Source organism: Daphnia magna, linkage group LG4 (genome assembly GCF_020631705.1).
Source record: "Daphnia magna isolate NIES linkage group LG4, ASM2063170v1.1, whole genome shotgun sequence".
In the NCBI taxonomy this organism is placed as follows: Eukaryota; Metazoa; Arthropoda; class Branchiopoda; order Diplostraca; family Daphniidae; genus Daphnia; species Daphnia magna.
In genome coordinates this window covers 10,964,940-10,981,577 of record NC_059185.1, presented here as the reverse complement: position 1 = coordinate 10,981,577, position 16,638 = coordinate 10,964,940, and the positions used below count along the sequence as shown (strand labels likewise).

Below are 16,638 nucleotides of genomic sequence, written 5' to 3'. Positions count from 1 at the left end.
CAGACGTCAACATGAAGGAGAGACTAAAACTAGTAATAAAGTCGACTTCGTTCACAACACTTGATTCACACTGGTCCACAAAGGCGATATAAGAAAGGGGAAAGAAGCAATTTGTCAACGAGAGACTTTTAAGAGTTTCTTTTCTGCCATGTGCAGGAACCATTGATTGCTTCCACAATGGCTCCTCGCCATATACTTAAATTAGCTAGTGTATGTTCCATGCCAGCTCCTAGCTACATTCAAATAGTCTTATTTCAATAACAAAAGAAAGGTATATATACATTTTGTCTGTATTGAGACTTTGTTCGTATTGAAGCAGGCGAATTGAAACAATTCGCCAACTCGAAAATGATTTGGCTATGCATAATTGCACGCCACCACCCTTTATGCACCGTCTTTTGGCTGTAATGTTTGTATCTTAAAAGACCCAATGTCTCATTGCGAATAGAGATCGAAGTTATAAAGCGACTTGTGTAATGGTACGGAATACACATCTGCATAAAGGATTTTACATTTGTGACAGGGAATTCACAGAGGGATGCTGTGTATCATATAAAAAGAAAGTTTTATGTAAAAGTCCTTTTTTTTTTGCTGTTTGGGTGCTACATAGTTCAAGCGGGGCAATCCACTCAGGAGCGCGTGCCATCATTAAAGCGAGCGAGATGCTTTATAGCTGCTACGAGTGTTTTCAAGTGTATACAGTCGACGCTCCGTCTAATTATATGGAGAACGCCGGAGGGGAGCATGCCCGGAGGGGTGCAAGCCGTCTCGCTGTTCTATGAACGGCTTCGGTTTATAATGTATGTCCATCCAAAAACGTCATATATAGATCTCTGTTGTGTATATTTTATACACGTATGGTATAATAGCAGATAGAAACTGATGCATCTATGGCATGAAGTTGACGCACTGTTGCCAACCTTCTCTCTGCTAGTTTGTATTGATTTTCATAACGTGTAGAGAGGAAGAGCAAAACCCAACACGATAGATCAGAGTTTTTTTTTTAGTTTTTCGAGACAGAGTGGCTCGTGACGCAAAGAGAGTTTGTCAGAGACAAGTGTTTGAACTTTATCAGCCAATATTTTCTTTTTACCTTTTATGCCACCTCACTTTTCAAGTGTGTCAATTGTATACGCTGACAATTCTTGCTGTCGAAAATAGATTGAAAATCAATTTTAAGACTAGAAGCAACATCAATTTACTTTTATCAGAAATTCCACAGGAAACGTTTGGAATTTTTTCGTAAGAATCGGAAGATATTTACTTTATATAGCATTTTAATCAAAAGAAATGTCAAGTATGAGATTTCTTTTTTCTTGTTTTGGTCCTTCACATTTTCCATTTAGATCACGTAAGTGAGTATGCTGTTTTTGGTGGTCGGCGTGTATATACACACACATCGATGTCGCATGCGCCCAGCTTATGTGTTCGTCATTGAGAATGCATCACGCGTTCATAACACGGTCCTTATTATATTCCCTTTTTTCTTCTTCCGCCTGTCACATCTTGATGGTCATACCAAAGTATATTCCTATTTATTTTCCATTTTCCAGCTTTTTTCCAAATAAACAATCCGATACTTTTCCCAGATCGTTTAAAAAATACTTTAAAGTATAGAAAATTTTCGATTTAACTGTAATGTATGAGCAGATGCCATAAAGCCTATCTGTGAGCCCCAGCTAGGGGCCACCACATATCTATACACTATATCGATTGATGATGGTGGCGCCCCGTTGCATCGTGTCCCGGACTTCAAACCGCACGGGGCGCGCCCTTCACTCGGAAGCCCCAACGAGGTTGTTCTGTATACACACAAGACCTACCCATTTCTCTCAGTGCAGAAAACATGAAAATGAAATCGATCGTACAACACGGTTGGCATTGCGGCTATACAGTTCTGAATAAAATTCCCCGGCAACACACGCAGAGGTGCCAGAAATTCTGAAGTGTGAAATTAGTCAAGAGGAAACTTGCTTACGTTTCATGCACACTAATATGAATGGTCTATTCTTGAAGCTGCTGGTTGAACCAATTATTTCGATGGTAAATGTCTTTTCTAGATAGAAAAAAAAAGTCCATTAGCTTTAAAGCACTTTTGGCCAATTCAATTTGAAACATTGTCGCCTTTCATTTCTTACTGGGATAGGCCTTTAGGTTAGAGTTTTACATAGTGCCTCTTTTGCTATTAAATTTTATTGAGGGGGCGTACATGTAAAAGATCTAATAATGTTTAATTTAGATACGATTAACGATATGCTGTGTTGCTCTTTGAAGTTGCCTATAAGACGGTTGAGCGCTTTCACCGAGGAGATGTGGAACTACGTTTTTCTCCATTCGTCAAATTTCAATGTTGAATAGCCCGCTGCAGTGAGCGGTTGCCATGCGACCAGTTCGCCGTTAGTTCCATTTAAAAACAAACTAAGGATGTTAGATAATTTTCCGCTATTAATATTATTGATGTTCTTGTATATAGGGTTACGCAATTGATGTTGTCCAGATTTAAATGAATCCTTGATTCTATCATTTTTTTTATAGATAAAAATGAAGAAGTGAGGGAGAGAAAAGAAAAAATTTGATGAGGAGGGCACGACTCGGATGTTGTGCCAGTCATGCGGAAGGTGAGTGGGACGACACACTCGGCGTCGTCGCATAATGATCCACAGCATCCGCACTTATATTCCTTCTGTTTTCTCTCAAGATGAGGCTAAATAACACATAAAAACATTTTAAGGTACATCCTTAAATGCGATGTATTTTAAATCAATTTGATTTAGTCATTCGATTATCCGAGTCATATCGATCATTCGAGTGTTTGTGATCAGTTTGTTGACTACCCCATTTCTCTGCACAGATTTCAAGTGGACACGTCAAATGATGGTAAATATAAGATTTGAAGAAAAATGCAAAGTTTCTGAATATATACTGCACTGTATACTCGGTAAACACAATGTATACGATCAATACGGATGCCGACGACTTTACGTCCATCATATGGAAGTCTTTCACTGTATTTTCGATTGCATATCAAGGAAAATGGGGAACGGTGTATGGTTCATTTCTTACATTGACGGCTTTTCACTTCGTTACCCATAGAGGATAATAAATTACGACGCATATCTAATTTAAATGTTAATCTATTCATAAAATGTAGGCTATGGCATAAGCCGATTGACTAATAGTCCTTTCATGTTGAATACATCATTGTTGACTTGGCCGCAGCTGTTCCACGACAACTCAAAAAATCGGTCATACTTTTGTGTAACATATAAGAAATTGGAGAATCCATTCAGTTGTTCCGGAGCTATTTATATATCAGTTCCACAACAGGCGTGAAAGTCAATCCGGCTCTGTATACTCTCACGTCTCTTTATACGCGTTACATCTATTACGCGTTGCATATCTTTCAAAGACACACTATATCCTGGGTAACGTAAGACGATATCATCTTACTTGGCTTTACAGCTCGATAATGGGTCGTATGATCAAGCTCGAAACACTTTCTTTTAGAAGAAGAATTAAGCCATTTAAGTAAATTGAAATGTGGAGTAAACGAAATTCCTACAAGTGTTGGTGTCAACCAATTTGTATACTATGACCCCTGTGATTACATTTATTTGAAAGTCTCACTGCCTACGGAGTAAACTCTATCAAAAGAATTGTATAATTAATTTTTCTTTGAATAATTTTGGTTCAAAAAATAAGATAATTACGCTAAAGTCTATTTTCAGAAATTAAAATCTGAGATATTTTAATTGGTTTAAATAAATCCTCAGCCACTCTGTTAACTAAATGTCATCAATTATGTAAAATTATTAAATTTTTAATGCATAATTTTTCTTTTTCCTTTTCTTTTCAATGGCCTTGATGATTTACATATTGTTTTTGTTATTTCTGAACTTTCGTTTCTCTCCCTTCTTGAATTACCATAAAAATCACTGCCCTTGAACCCTTTTTTATGTTGGTCTGGACATGTCGAAACCCATTCTTGGGGGAATACTATGCAAAATTTTTTTCTTTCCCTCTTCCCCCTTTTGGTTTGCCACGAGGACTTTCTTACTCTGCCTCCTTGTCGCCCACCTAAAGGCTAACACGTGGCGAATTTCCTACATTTTTGTTGTTGTTGGTGTAACTATTAATAAGTTTACGTAAACTAGTAAAATTTTATAGCAATCTGGACAATGTTTGATAGAGAATATTAATTTGGAAGCCATTTTTTTTCTCGCTGTGCAGGCATGCGACGGAAAGCAATTAATTTTATCCATAAATATCTTGTTGACGGTAACTCATCCACTGAAATGAGAATCTCTAATCTAACGCGACACTCGATCTCCATTTAGTTTAATAAACTGTACATATTAGAGCTAGATTTATTCGAAAATAAAAGAAGAGATCGTGAGCTTCTATATGGATAGCAATCTGCTCTTTAGCAATCCATACACACACACAGATGTGGAGGCATTGCACTGATGAAATCAGATCTTATATATTTCCCCTCTACTTCTTAGATTTTCTTTTCCTCTGCGTGAGTATTCCTTTTTTTTTTGTTTCTTTTCTTGCATTTTCTGTGCGGCGCGTTGAACTGAGCTGATACGCCGTCGGAGTCTCGGGATTTTGATGTCCACCCTTTTGTGTGTGTGTGTACTGCATCCTCACGGTCTTTTTTCCCCTTCTTCACCCCTAAAAAGAGACTGCAGATCCTTGCCTTTGGCTCAGTCGTCTGCCAGTTGCCACAGGAGAAGGACGCTCCACTTGGGCTGAGCTTCCATTACATTAGCATATTCTCCATCTTTGTTTTTTTTTTGTTGAAGGGATTTGTTTGTTTGTTCTAGCAGACTGCTCTTTGATGTTGTTTCGATTGAAAAAAGATTTGTTTGGCAAAGGGAGACCTGTTTTTTGTGTGATGGCTGACTGAAAAAATTGGCCACGTTTTTTGTGCACATGGACCTGGACGTGTTACGGTGATTGTGTCGTGATGCTCGTTATTCAAATTGAAATCATAATGACCCGTCGTGTCGGACGATCGTCGTGTGTTTCAAACGAATTTCAGCCAATCAGGAATTAAAAACTCGAGTGTTTATAACATTTATTTTGATTGGACTGTCTTTTTGTAAAGAAAAATAACACAAAGAACTCCATCACCATTAATTGTTGGTGGACATATAGAGGGAGGAGCGTTGGGTAAGTCATCTCTGTTTTGGCATTGATTGTCGTTTGAAAAATTTTCGCCATCATTAGTGTGTGTGTGCAACAAAAGAAGAAGAACAATAGCACAGTCCCTATTTATCCATCCCTCCCTACATAAATGATGAAAGGAATGATGATTCTATATCCTACGCATAAAAGAGCTTAAAAACGAGGCTTTGAGGTCATAAAGTTCATCCTATACTCCCCTCTATTGAGCTCTACAGGTAGTTGGCCATCGAAAAAAAAAAAAATCCCTGCACATCTAATCTTTTTTTCCCTTCAAGACATTGATTTTTTGTATCATTGCTGACTTGCAATGATGGTTAGAAGCGGTTACAATATCCGCTTGAACTCTAGTGCATATATCCCGTGAAAAAGAAGGCGGGAACATATGGTGTCAATTGGTGACGTGCCGACAGCAGTTTAGATCGACTAATGAGATTTCCTCGAGCGGCCATTGCTACAACGTTTCCCGATGTAATATCCCGTTCCCCTTATCTTTTATGAGCAGCTATATTTTGTGACCGCAAAAGAAAAAGTAGGTAAGAGTCAACACGGCCACTAGATAAATAGATCTTTAAGCTTATTTGTCAGCTTTTTACGGTCAGCCCTCTTCTATGGTCTATTGTCCTGCGGCTCGAGCGATTAGACGGGAATGGTCTGCAACAAACATTGGGTAAATAAAAAAAAAAAAAATAGAAGAAAACGTTCGAAGGAAATTTCGCTTTACTGTAAACACGTCTTTATGTTGTCGATGTATAATGCCACAGGTCCTCGACGAAAGAACAGGTCGTCCACTGTGACATGTAATATTATATGAATCTAACCTATTACATGTCATTTCTATCGATCCGAAATGCAGTTTATTACTTTTGCCGCATAAATTTATGTCTAAACAATGTAATCCTTAGAAATGTTTAATTAGCAAAATACCAAGAAACGTTTCAAATTTCCCGCTGAATTTGTCGTTAAAATAGCCTTTGCGTTTTTTTTTTCCCCGAAAAACTCGATGAAATTTAACAAAGTGTTTAATTATACTGTGCATAGGTAGGTTTTTTTCCCCCGGTGGAATTGATGCTGCCATGACAGAGAAGCGCTGGCGGTTAGGAGCAACAGCAGCGGCAGCTGACAACGGGAAATTCTTTGGAAGAGAGAAAGCAAAGCGGGCGAAAAGGAGACAATCACAACATCAGCCAAGAACAGCGGCATGTCGGCTACGTATTCAACGTGCGTACAAGGCCGTCGGCGGCGGAGGCACCGTGCTGGACGAGATGGATCGATCGGCCAGGAGCCAGCACAACCTAACGCGAGTAAGAATTTTTATTTCCTCATTAATTGCATTCACGTTTCATTCTCTAGAGGCGTATTCTATTAAAAGCTAACCTGTTAAAAATGGGATAAGTCAGCCACGACGTGAATATTTAAAAAATCAAATGCGGAAACGGTACGATAATGCGATTGGGTGTTCAAATGGTGAACAAGTCTGAAAATTGTTCCAGAAATCCGCAAAGCTGAAAATAAAGAAAAATTAACCCGAGCTAGAAACAGACGCACGCAGCGTATACGCACAATTAAGCTTCCATTAACAAGACTTGCAGCTGCTCACCCTCGTGCAGCTTATACTCTTGGGGGGGAGGGCTCCCATCTATAATTGCCAAGCTGTCTCTTCGTCTTCTCGTGTTTACACTTTCCGACCGCGCCTTAAAAATATATATCAAAAATGGAGGGCATCTTAAAAATAGACGTGCATCAAATGCTCCGATATGGACATCATTATGCGTTTTTGACACAAGATTTTCAGGCCTCGACAAGAATAGGACATTTTGATCGTGTCTTTTATCGGTGAATGAAAAACATTTTCTGTTTAAAAAAAAAAAAATGGAAAAGGTCGTGTCACGTGTTCTAAAGGCCTACAGCTTATATACAACATTTTAAAAAAATATATATGATGGAATGGTGTATGTGTGTGGGCGCCGAAGAAAACCCTGCACTGCCGAACAACTCTCCAGGGTGTACGCTGCGTCTGTCTCTCAAATGGCGGATCAATAAAAGACGGGCCGAGATCTTTTTTTTTCCCTCTCTCCCCGCAGTCTCTATCGTATCTCTCACTCGCTCCGACAGCCTCTCTTTCTAGTGTAGTATATGTAGTCTAAAATGTGTGTAGCCGATATATACTTCTAAGACTCTTTGCGCTACATCATTTATTCCTATCGCGACGACAACCGCTCACTTTTCCTAAATAATTTTTTGTTTTTTGTTTAACCGTATTTTAAAAAATGACGCGATCGCATAAAAATAGAAATCAAATCAAGTTGTGATTGATGCCGTTGGGTAGAAATCGTAATAACAATACAATGATTGGTCCTCGTTGTTTAGGAAGAATGTCTTTCCGACGAAAAAGTTCAAGGTAAACATACACAGACGTACACCGAGGACCCAAACAATGTTTTGATTTTCTCCCGTTGCCTATTTGTTCTACGAGTCGAACTGTTTTCGAAGAAATACGAAGTTTCTTGCCATTGAATGTTGTGTGCGACATCAAAAAGAAGGTTATTGGCATGAAGATCAATAAGAAAAGTCGTGTTGTTGGGCCAAAGTTTTGGCACGTGGAACGCCGAACACGACGCAACATCATTGAAGAGAGTCCGTATAAACTACGTATAGTTTGTCTAGGAAAATCAGAAAGGCCTTTTAGTTGGCTCTTGACTGCGGCCAATCGGTGCTGACGTGATGATGGAATACTTTGGCTCATTCCCGATTTGTTGTGTGTTTATTATAGGCCAAGTAGCCGTTAGCTTATCATTAGCTGACCAGCAGAGCAGACGGCCGACTCGCTTTTCGTGGTGGTGTACCGGACTGGCCCAACTCGTTTTACCGCCACTGCTCATCTTGCTCTCTATTGGCTGTCCCGTTTCGGCCGATCAGGACGCCAAACGGCTTTACGAGGATCTACTGACCGACTACAATCGTCTTATACGGCCAGTCGGAAATAATTCCGATCGGTTGACTGTCAAACTCGGATTGAAACTCTCTCAGCTCATCGACGTCGTGAGTTTCACATTTTTCTCTTCATTTCTCCTGCATTCATTGTTCAGTCTTTATTTTCTATTTTGAAAATAGAACTTAAAGAATCAAATTATGACGACCAACATGTGGGTGGAACAGGTAAAAAAACCAAAATATTCTTACAACTGTCATGGACAAAAATTGAAAAAAAAAAGTTTTTTTTGTTCCAGGAATGGTTCGACTACAAGTTAAAATGGGATCCGGAGGAATACGGCGGTGTCAAGACGCTTCACGTTCCATCCGAGAACATCTGGCTGCCCGATATCGTCCTCTACAACAAGTCAGTCCTTTTATTGTGTCGCTATAACTAACGTCTGCTAATTAAATGATACGAATTTAATGTTTCATTCGTTAAAAATAGCGCCGATGGCAATTACGAGGTGACCATTATGACGAAGGCCATCTTGCGGCACGACGGAACTGTGACGTGGAAGCCACCGGCAATCTACAAGTCGTTTTGCGAGATCGACGTCGAGTACTTTCCTTTCGACGAGCAAACGTGTTACATGAAATTCGGATCGTGGACATCCGACGGCAATACGGTAATACTCTCAATTGGCAACGTAGTAAATAGATAAACTTTTGATCGAAAACCAGACGCGATATTTTTCGTGTTTTGACGTTCACGCTCTTTAATCGATACCGCAGCCATTCACTACCCTCCCGCTCCAACTAGCCCAGTGTGTACAAACAATTTCGTTCTTATCAACCGGCAACCACGCGACAATACCGACACGCCTGTCCAGACTTTGATTTGCGCTCCCAAAATAGAAGAGCGAAAAAGGGGGTAGTTACTAGCGTTATGTAATAAATAAATCAAAAAAGAATCCCCATTTTTTAAAAACTTTTATTGTTTCAAATAAAAAATAAAAAAACGGGATTTTAAAAGTAAAAAAATTTGTATCACGTTCAGGTTGATTTGCAGCATTTGCACCAGACACCCGACTCGAATTTGATTCAGGTGGGCATCGATTTACGCGAGTACTACTTGAGCGTCGAGTGGGACATAATGAAAGTGCCGGCCCAGCGCAACGAGAAATACTACAGCTGTTGCGGTGACACGCCCTTTCCCGACATCTTCTTCAACATCACGTTGCGACGGAAAACGCTCTTCTACACGGTCAATTTGATCATCCCGTGCGTCGGTATTTCATGCCTGTCTGTTTTGGTGTTCTACTTGCCGGCCGATTCCGGCGAGAAGATGTCGCTTTGCGTGTCGATCCTCTTGTCGTTGACCGTCTTCTTCCTCCTGCTGGCCGAAATTATTCCGCCGACTTCGCTGACGGTGCCCTTGCTGGGCAAGTATCTCCTTTTCACCATGATCCTAGTGACGCTGTCCGTCCTGGTGACTATCATTGTGCTCAACGTCAACTTCCGATCACCTTCCACCCACCGGATGGCGCCTTGGGTCAAGCGGGTCTTCATCGGATTTTTGCCGAAATTGCTGTGCATCACCAGGCCGGCCCGGACGCAGCAGCTCAGCGAGTGGGAGATGAACGCGTTGTCCACTCGCGGTACCGAGATATCCATCATTCCCGTTGGCCAGCATCAACTAAGAAGCGGATGCTCGGATTCTTCATGGCCGCTCAATTGCTCGTCAACGACGGCCGTTCCGGCGGCCACTTCTGGAGCTACGTCTTCTTCCATTGACATGGAAATGCCGTACAGACAAACGCCGGCCAAACAACAGCAAGGTCAGCAAAGTTGCGGTGGCACGGCTTCCGCTTCCCGAAACGGCCGTTCCAGTCAGTTATCCGGACCGCCGCCGCCACTGGCCGCCGCTGTGGCGGCAGCTGAGAATGGCGCTGCCTGTCAACAGCACGGATGTAATAATAGCGGAGTCAAACAGCGGACGTCCATCCATCAGCAGCCGGCGCTGCCCGTCGAGATGGAACATTCCATCGAAGACGTCCGTTTCATCGCTCAACATATGAGGAACAAGGATCGATTCGACAGCGTAAGCTTCTTTTATCTTTTTTTTTCCCGCTCAGTAAATCTTATTCAAATATGCAATCCTTCGCTTTTTTCTTCTTTCGCTTGAGCGCCTTTTCCAGGCAGATCAACTGGAACATTCGAGTATTAAGACGAAGCAGATAGTTAAACACACACACACAAAAAATGGAGGGGATGATTTTTTATTGATTTTGTTACACACATCTAAAGGATAAAGACAATGGCATTAAATCTACTAAGTTATTTGGGCGCATTTTTTTGCCTGTCGCATCCGGATGCGGAAAAAGAAATGTGTGTAAGCTGTGAGGGTTTTTTTTGCCTCAATCGTTACGCGCACAGACGTGGGGAGGCCAAGTGGATTCGACGTCAATCTCATTCGATTGAAGACGGGCATCCCGCCTTAGTCGTGTGTGACTTGTCTATAGCAACTCAGTTGTCACTGACGGACCTTGGACACACACACACATGGAGTTTGAGGAGGGTTCGTTTATTGTTTTTCCCTTCTTCATCGCAGAGCAAATGTTGATCTAAACAGTAGACACGGAAGGGAGGCACTTTTGAAGTAGTTGAACCGCAACGGCCCTCAAATTCGATTAAATTGTCCCTTTTTCGTTTTTCTGCTGGCAAGTTAAAAACATTTTTGTTTTATATTGGTACAAGAGCACATGCTACATTTTATTGATTTAGACCGAATGAAAAGTTTTTTTGTTTTTTTTTTGTTCGGTGTTTGTTCTATCTGCCCAGGTGATTGAAGATTGGAAATTTGTGGCTATGGTGCTCGATCGCTTCTTTCTCTGGCTGTTCTTCGTGGCTTGCGTGGCCGGCATGGCCATCATCATCCTACAGGCGCCCTCCCTTTACGACACTACCCAACCCATCGACATTAAATACTCCAAAATCGCCCAGAAGAAGCTCAAACTCAAGAATATGGATCACGATTTTGCGTTTACCTAATACGACGACGAACGATGACAACAAAGCTCAGTGGTTACCTAAAGCTGAAACAGCAAAATTAAAAATTATTAAATGAAACTGCGAGGGAAAAAACGAACAAAACAAAATTTGTTAAATTCTATCGGAAATAATGTGGATTTTTTTTCTTCTCTCACAGCGGTGGCGCTACTGTTGTTCCTCACATTGTTATTTTCAAAGTGTTAAAAACCATCGGCATTCTATCAGCTCGCAATAACAATGGAGAAGCCAATTCAGACGTAAATAACTAAAAATAATCAACTAATTAAAATGAAATCCCATTGGCTTTTATCGGCGTGCCCTGCTGACATTTTGAAAAATTGAAATCGACAAAATGTGAAAAATCTCTGTGCTTCTTAAATCATGTTACATACTTATCTATCATGTTTTCTTGTTTATTTGTTTTTGATTTTTTTAAAAATCTTTTTTCTTGTTGTGTATTATACACTATCATGTTTTCCGGTTCTTCAGCAAATTCTACAAAGCATATCTGCAAACCCTTTTGTGTTTTTCTCTTTAATCAATCTCTTTAAGGACTTCTGGCATCCTACAATTTGCTCATCGATTCTTAAGGATAATGCTGCTTGTTTCGCCCCTCCCCTATCGGCTCGTATCCAATACGTTCAAAAGAGGCAAAGTGTGTTAACCTGATAGCTCGTTGACACACAAAGTTGAATCCCTCTCTCCAACGTGCAGGCAAAAGAGTCGGTTTTTCTGCGGATCCTTCAGGAAATAAGCTGATGTCCGCTCCGGTCCGGCGTTGACTGATGATGTGGGAGCATCCGTAAAAAAAAAAAAAAACGATTAGAAAAGAAAAAAGAAATGAAATCTAGTTAACATGTTATGCAAAAAAAAAAAAAACCTTCGTTGTTGGTGAACTTGTCAACGATGACATGCAATGGCCGTCGCAGATGGACGGATGTTTCACAATACAACGATAAGATCTGACTGGCCAAACTAAGAGCTGGGGCACGTGATTTCTATTTAAAAAGATAAATATTAAACCTGACCGATTTAATAAAATGTTGCACAGCGCCTCGAATACCGAAGACAAGTAGACGAATTCCCCCTCGTGAGGTAATACATTCTCCTGCAGGATCTTCCACACGTTGGCCGGTAATTTCAACCAGGAACGACAGCAATCGCCACTGAAAAAGATGACAGCTTGGCCAGTCCCGTCTTCCACCGTGCACCTTCCATACAAAAACAGAGAGGTGTGTATCATTAGTGTAACAGCAGCAGCAGCCACACCCCTCCAGTCATGTAATCCATCCGAGATGATTTAATAAGAGACGGTCAGGAAATGAATACACGACGGGATACATTCACCCCAATAGCGTACGAAAAGAAAAAGGCTAAGAAAGAGAGAACAACATAGGGAGAAAACAACATAGAATGAGTTAGACGCTGCAGAGAGTGAGACTGCAGCGGCAAGATCCGGCTCTGTGTGTGTGTGTGTGTGTGCCGGAGGCGGAAATCAATAGCTCCGCGCTGAAGGCTTAGATACAACGCCAGGGTACAAGACGATGGGCGACACACACACACACGTCTAAAAAAAAAAAAGGGGGGAGGGCGAGCGACACACACACACAGACACACATTGGCTAATACTATTAGAATTGTGACTGGGTCTGGTACGTACCAAGCTTTCAGATCGACTTTGCAGCTTGGCTGGTTCCAGTGGCAGCCAACATAAGTGCAAGTTCCCCTTGTGATGGCATTGCCACAGCCGGAGCACACGCAGTTAATGGATATTTTATGGATGTAGCGCACTGTCACGAGACAGCTGAACACTTCTTTCGGCCGGATGCTGGCCAATTGAGAGAAATAGCGCCGACCGATACAAGCCTCCTTCATCAACTCGATGCGGGGCTTAGTTGGCCTGCAATTGACAAAAACCATGGCCAAACAAAAACCAAAAAAAAATTATTCATTTTTTCTTTCTTATTAATTCATTTGTACCCGAAATTCCGGCCAATTTTCAATAATCGGATGGAGGTGAGTAAAGTGGACGTGCAATACAAGCGGCCGGTTTTCTGCGTTTTACGTAGGCAGAGCCACGTCAATTCCACTTCGGTTCCGCTGAAAAGACCCAACGGGTAGACCTGTCCCTCTCGAAGATTGAAATACACGTCGATCTTGCTGCCGAAGCTCGATTCGCGGTCGTCACCGATTTTCAGGATCAATTTCTTGTTGCCTGTCGCGTGACAAACACGAGCACACACAAAAAGGAAATAAATGACAATTTGCACGGAAAGAAAAGGCTTGGGGGTGAATAGCAAAGCGAAAGAAATTCACTGGGGCGTGCAAGCTGACGCCGCCAGTGCTGACATCAAAGCACGTCTTTGTTTCCATCCGGAATAAGAATTGCCCTCCCCAAGAAAGAGAGAAAAAACAAATTTCTTTTTAAAATTTTTCGAACGTCGACCGTGTTGTTCCGGATGGAAGTTCTCTCTCTTTTGTGTTTGTGTGTCCTTGATACCCCATCGATTCATATTTTGTATAGGACGATGGTGAGAGAAAGAGAGAAATCGTATTGACGAAAAGACAAGTGTCTTCCTTCCGCCTACTTTTCGAACGATCTAATCATGACCCGATCGACTGCACCTGAGCCTCCCCCATATAGAGTTCATTTAATGAGAGATTTCCATTTTAAAAAAAAAATCATTACCAGGAATGCCGAGCCAAGTTCCGCGGTGAGTGGTGTAAGTTTGACCAGTTCGTTCACTGGCAAAACGCGGCTCCACATGCATCCGGTCGACGATCCTACCCCGTAGCGACACGGTCTGTCCGATTTCGTCCAGGGACAGGCACTCCTCCGCCCTGATGAATATGCCAAAAAGAGATCTATAATGCACAACGACGCAGTGTGTGTGTGTGTGTACAAAGCCGTCGGCAACTCGAGGTCACGAGTTGCAGCAGCACGGCAAGTATTTCTCCCAGTCTGTGTTTATATCGATCTCGCGTGTGTTTCGCCCATTAAATATTTTACCTCAGGACGTCGCGGCGCATGTACGACTCTGTTTTTGGTAGGTGGTAGGCAACTGGGTAGATTGCCACAAAATCAGGCACCGCATAGACGTGATTCTTCAAAGCATACTGCGGTACTTCTTTCAAAGCAGCCAGGAAGATCCTCAATAATGAAAATAAATAAATAAAATTAAAACATTAAAAGAAAGTCTAGTGAACCCCACGATTTGTGCAAGAAGATTATCTGATGAAATAAAATAAAATAAATACGGTTTGCTCAGCAATTTCCTTTTGGCCAGTCGGATTTCATAGACTCGACCTTCCACGAGAGCTGCATAGCTTAGAGTCGGATGATCATGGCTCACGAGTAAAATGCAGTTGGCCGGTCCTTCAGAGTCTGTTTCTGACATTAAATCTGAATGCTGATTTTTTCTGGGTCGTTTGCTGGGAGGGCTGGCTTCAACCAGCTGAGATTGGCAATGCAACGAAGCGACAACCAGGTAGCCAAACACGTGGCGTATGGCCGTGTCGCTGGAATAAACCATTTGGGGTATGCTTTTGCTTAATGCCAGAAATCGGACACCATTCACTGAACTTATTTCGTCGATGTCGACGTCAGCTTTGGCTAGTGGTAAACTCGCAGCGTGAAATTCGTCAATGCTAACATAGATCCTTGCGTGTGTCGAGTCGCCGACTGTGAAGCATTCCCGATGGACGGCGAACTTTGAGGTAAAAACGCATCGGTCCCGAAACTGTTGGCAGTCGCGTTCAACGGCAACGCACTCAACCGAAGCGGTTCGATCCCTTAGCTCCCAACGCCCGTTAAGGAAAGAGAGGACACCCATCAGCAAGGAGATGCGGTCGGAACGGGAATCGATCAAGGCAACGTCGTGCTTCCAATAGAATGGCAGTGTCGGTGTTTTCTCATTTTCGGCCTCGACGTTCACGTTAGACACCCACAGATCGCAAAGGTTACAACGCGTTTCAATCTGATGAGGATCAAGAGGCCAAAGATCAATTGTCCAGCAGGTTTCCTATTGATATCATAAATTATTGTAGATATTGGGTGCGACGACAATCTTTCGATTCGATAGTAGTGTACACCTTGTTGCATGGAGCGCAACCATCACCGTGCGCTAGAAATTCCCGTGACAAAGATCGAAGTTTGGGTTCGATATGTACCATAGACGATATATGATCCACTACCGCTGCAAGAACTCCTTTCTCATTGACACTGGCAAGTTTCCTATTGAAATTTATTTTTATTCGTGTGCACGTATTTAATTCTATGCCATTTGTGGTTGGTACCTGGTAACGTTTTCGGGTGGTAAGATCCCCATCAGCTTATCACACGTTGTTTTGCAGAGCTCGTACAGACTAAATAACACTCCGATGCTGTAATTATTTTCTAGTGCCAAGTGCTGTAAAAAGTTCCGGTTATCTTCTTTTGCCGATTTTGGGAACAATGCTTCGTTTTCTTTATGAGCAGTTCTAAAAAATGATTAAAAAAAAAAAAGATTTAATATTATAAATCAAGATCAACCTCTATCACATCAAACTAAAAATATTAGTCTAGATTTACCTATTGACAAGGTTTCCTCTGCCACATATTAATATAAGGAAGTTATCCTTAACACGTATTCTATGAACATCATGCACAACAATAGTATCTCCTTTGTTTATAATTGGGATACTAGTGATTAGTTTCATGTAAGTAAGGCAAATGGTCAGACTGTTGTCAAGTTGGTAAAAGCCAGAAGATCCAAAAGTATCATCTGTTACCACACCCTATTTAAATAAAGATTAGAACGATGTATTCTAAAAGCATGGGATAACCTTACTTCATAGTTCATCAGGTTGGATGATAAAGAATTTACAGATGCCTTCTCAATCTTTGTTAGTTTTGAATTTTTTGTTGTTTCCAGTACAGAAAGAGGTTTGCTCTTTGTATTCTATGCAAATGAATAATAGTCAACTGAACCCCATGGAATTTCAACTTTATACTATACACTCAGCAAATGTCAATACTTACGCCATAAATTGTTACCCTTTTCAGCTCATCAATCTTAACCCATTGTCTGATCAGTAAATTGTCTCTCCAGCTTATCAAATGGCTTCTGTCAGTCACTAAGATATTCCATCTCTGATTATCCAGTGATACTTCAAAGAAAAGGGATTTGGGATTGATGCTGATGAAGGTGTCAATAAAACAAAAACAAATATTGGTAAAAAGTAGAAGAGTACACAATTACGAACCGATTTTACTCACTATAAAATATGGCTTATAGCTGTTATTTTTCCCTCGATGTTCTCCATTTTATAATAAAACCTGGTTCTTATGATAAAAACTGCCAATCATGAATCCATGAATGTTTTCGAACTATTGTAAATAAAAGGCAATGGCATGGCTTGTTCCCGCCCAATGCAAAACAGCTGATCAGTGCCGAGAGTCGAGTTCGCTTTGAATTTCAATTTCCATTGCTGTCTTGGAAA

General features: G+C 41.3%; 2 protein-coding genes across 4 annotated transcripts; one reads left to right on the top strand and one right to left on the bottom strand.

The window, feature by feature from the left end:
• Positions 1-4,705: 4,705 nt before the first annotated feature.
• Positions 4,706-11,672, top strand: LOC116921743 (acetylcholine receptor subunit alpha-like 1). Of its 2 annotated transcripts, none has more exons than XM_032928087.2 (8): positions 4,706-5,178; positions 6,236-6,494; positions 7,964-8,232; positions 8,305-8,349; positions 8,421-8,530; positions 8,612-8,792; positions 9,164-10,207; positions 10,948-11,672. In XM_032928087.2, the coding sequence occupies exons 2-8, from the start codon at positions 6,392-6,394 to the stop codon at positions 11,155-11,157; spliced, it is 1,962 nt and encodes a 653-aa protein (XP_032783978.2). In that variant the 5' UTR covers positions 4,706-5,178; positions 6,236-6,391; the 3' UTR covers positions 11,158-11,672. The 2 variants fall into 2 exon arrangements, with proteins under 2 accessions (XP_032783978.2, XP_032783977.2); XM_032928086.2 differs by having other exon boundaries at positions 6,232-6,494.
• LOC116921737 lies at positions 10,370-16,605 on the bottom strand. 2 transcript variants are annotated; one of them, XM_032928078.2, is made up of 15 exons: positions 16,415-16,605; positions 16,178-16,334; positions 15,987-16,097; positions 15,728-15,933; positions 15,454-15,636; positions 15,250-15,391; positions 14,416-15,179; positions 14,168-14,308; positions 13,847-13,998; positions 13,138-13,372; positions 12,818-13,057; positions 12,221-12,368; positions 12,038-12,155; positions 11,823-11,939; positions 10,370-11,201 (listed from the first exon to the last, which is right to left on the bottom strand). In XM_032928078.2, the coding sequence occupies exons 1-15, from the start codon at positions 16,459-16,461 to the stop codon at positions 11,185-11,187; spliced, it is 2,778 nt and encodes a 925-aa protein (XP_032783969.2). In that variant the 5' UTR covers positions 16,462-16,605; the 3' UTR covers positions 10,370-11,184. The 2 variants fall into 2 exon arrangements, with proteins under 2 accessions (XP_032783969.2, XP_032783970.2); XM_032928079.2 differs by lacking the exons at positions 10,370-11,201; positions 11,823-11,939; positions 12,038-12,155; positions 12,221-12,368 and adding an exon at positions 12,378-12,530.
• Positions 16,606-16,638: the final 33 nt, after the last annotated feature.

Bases quoted from the DNA above. Each gene is read 5' to 3' on its own strand.
- LOC116921737 (XM_032928078.2), bottom strand. From the start codon at position 16,461: ATGGAGAACATCGAGGGAAAAATAACAGCTATAAGCCATATTTTATA. The intron at 16,335-16,414 runs GTGAGTAAAATC...CACCTTCATCAG, and splicing joins GCTATAAGCCATATTTTATA to CATCAATCCCAAATCCCTTT. The intron at 16,098-16,177 runs GTAAGTATTGAC...TCATTTGCATAG, and splicing joins AAAGGGTAACAATTTATGGC to AATACAAAGAGCAAACCTCT.
- LOC116921743 (XM_032928087.2), top strand. From the start codon at position 6,392: ATGTCGGCTACGTATTCAACGTGCGTACAAGGCCGTCGGCGGCGGAGG. The intron at 6,495-7,963 runs GTAAGAATTTTT...TGTTTATTATAG, and splicing joins GCCAGCACAACCTAACGCGA to GCCAAGTAGCCGTTAGCTTA. The intron at 10,208-10,947 runs GTAAGCTTCTTT...CTATCTGCCCAG, and splicing joins ACAAGGATCGATTCGACAGC to GTGATTGAAGATTGGAAATT.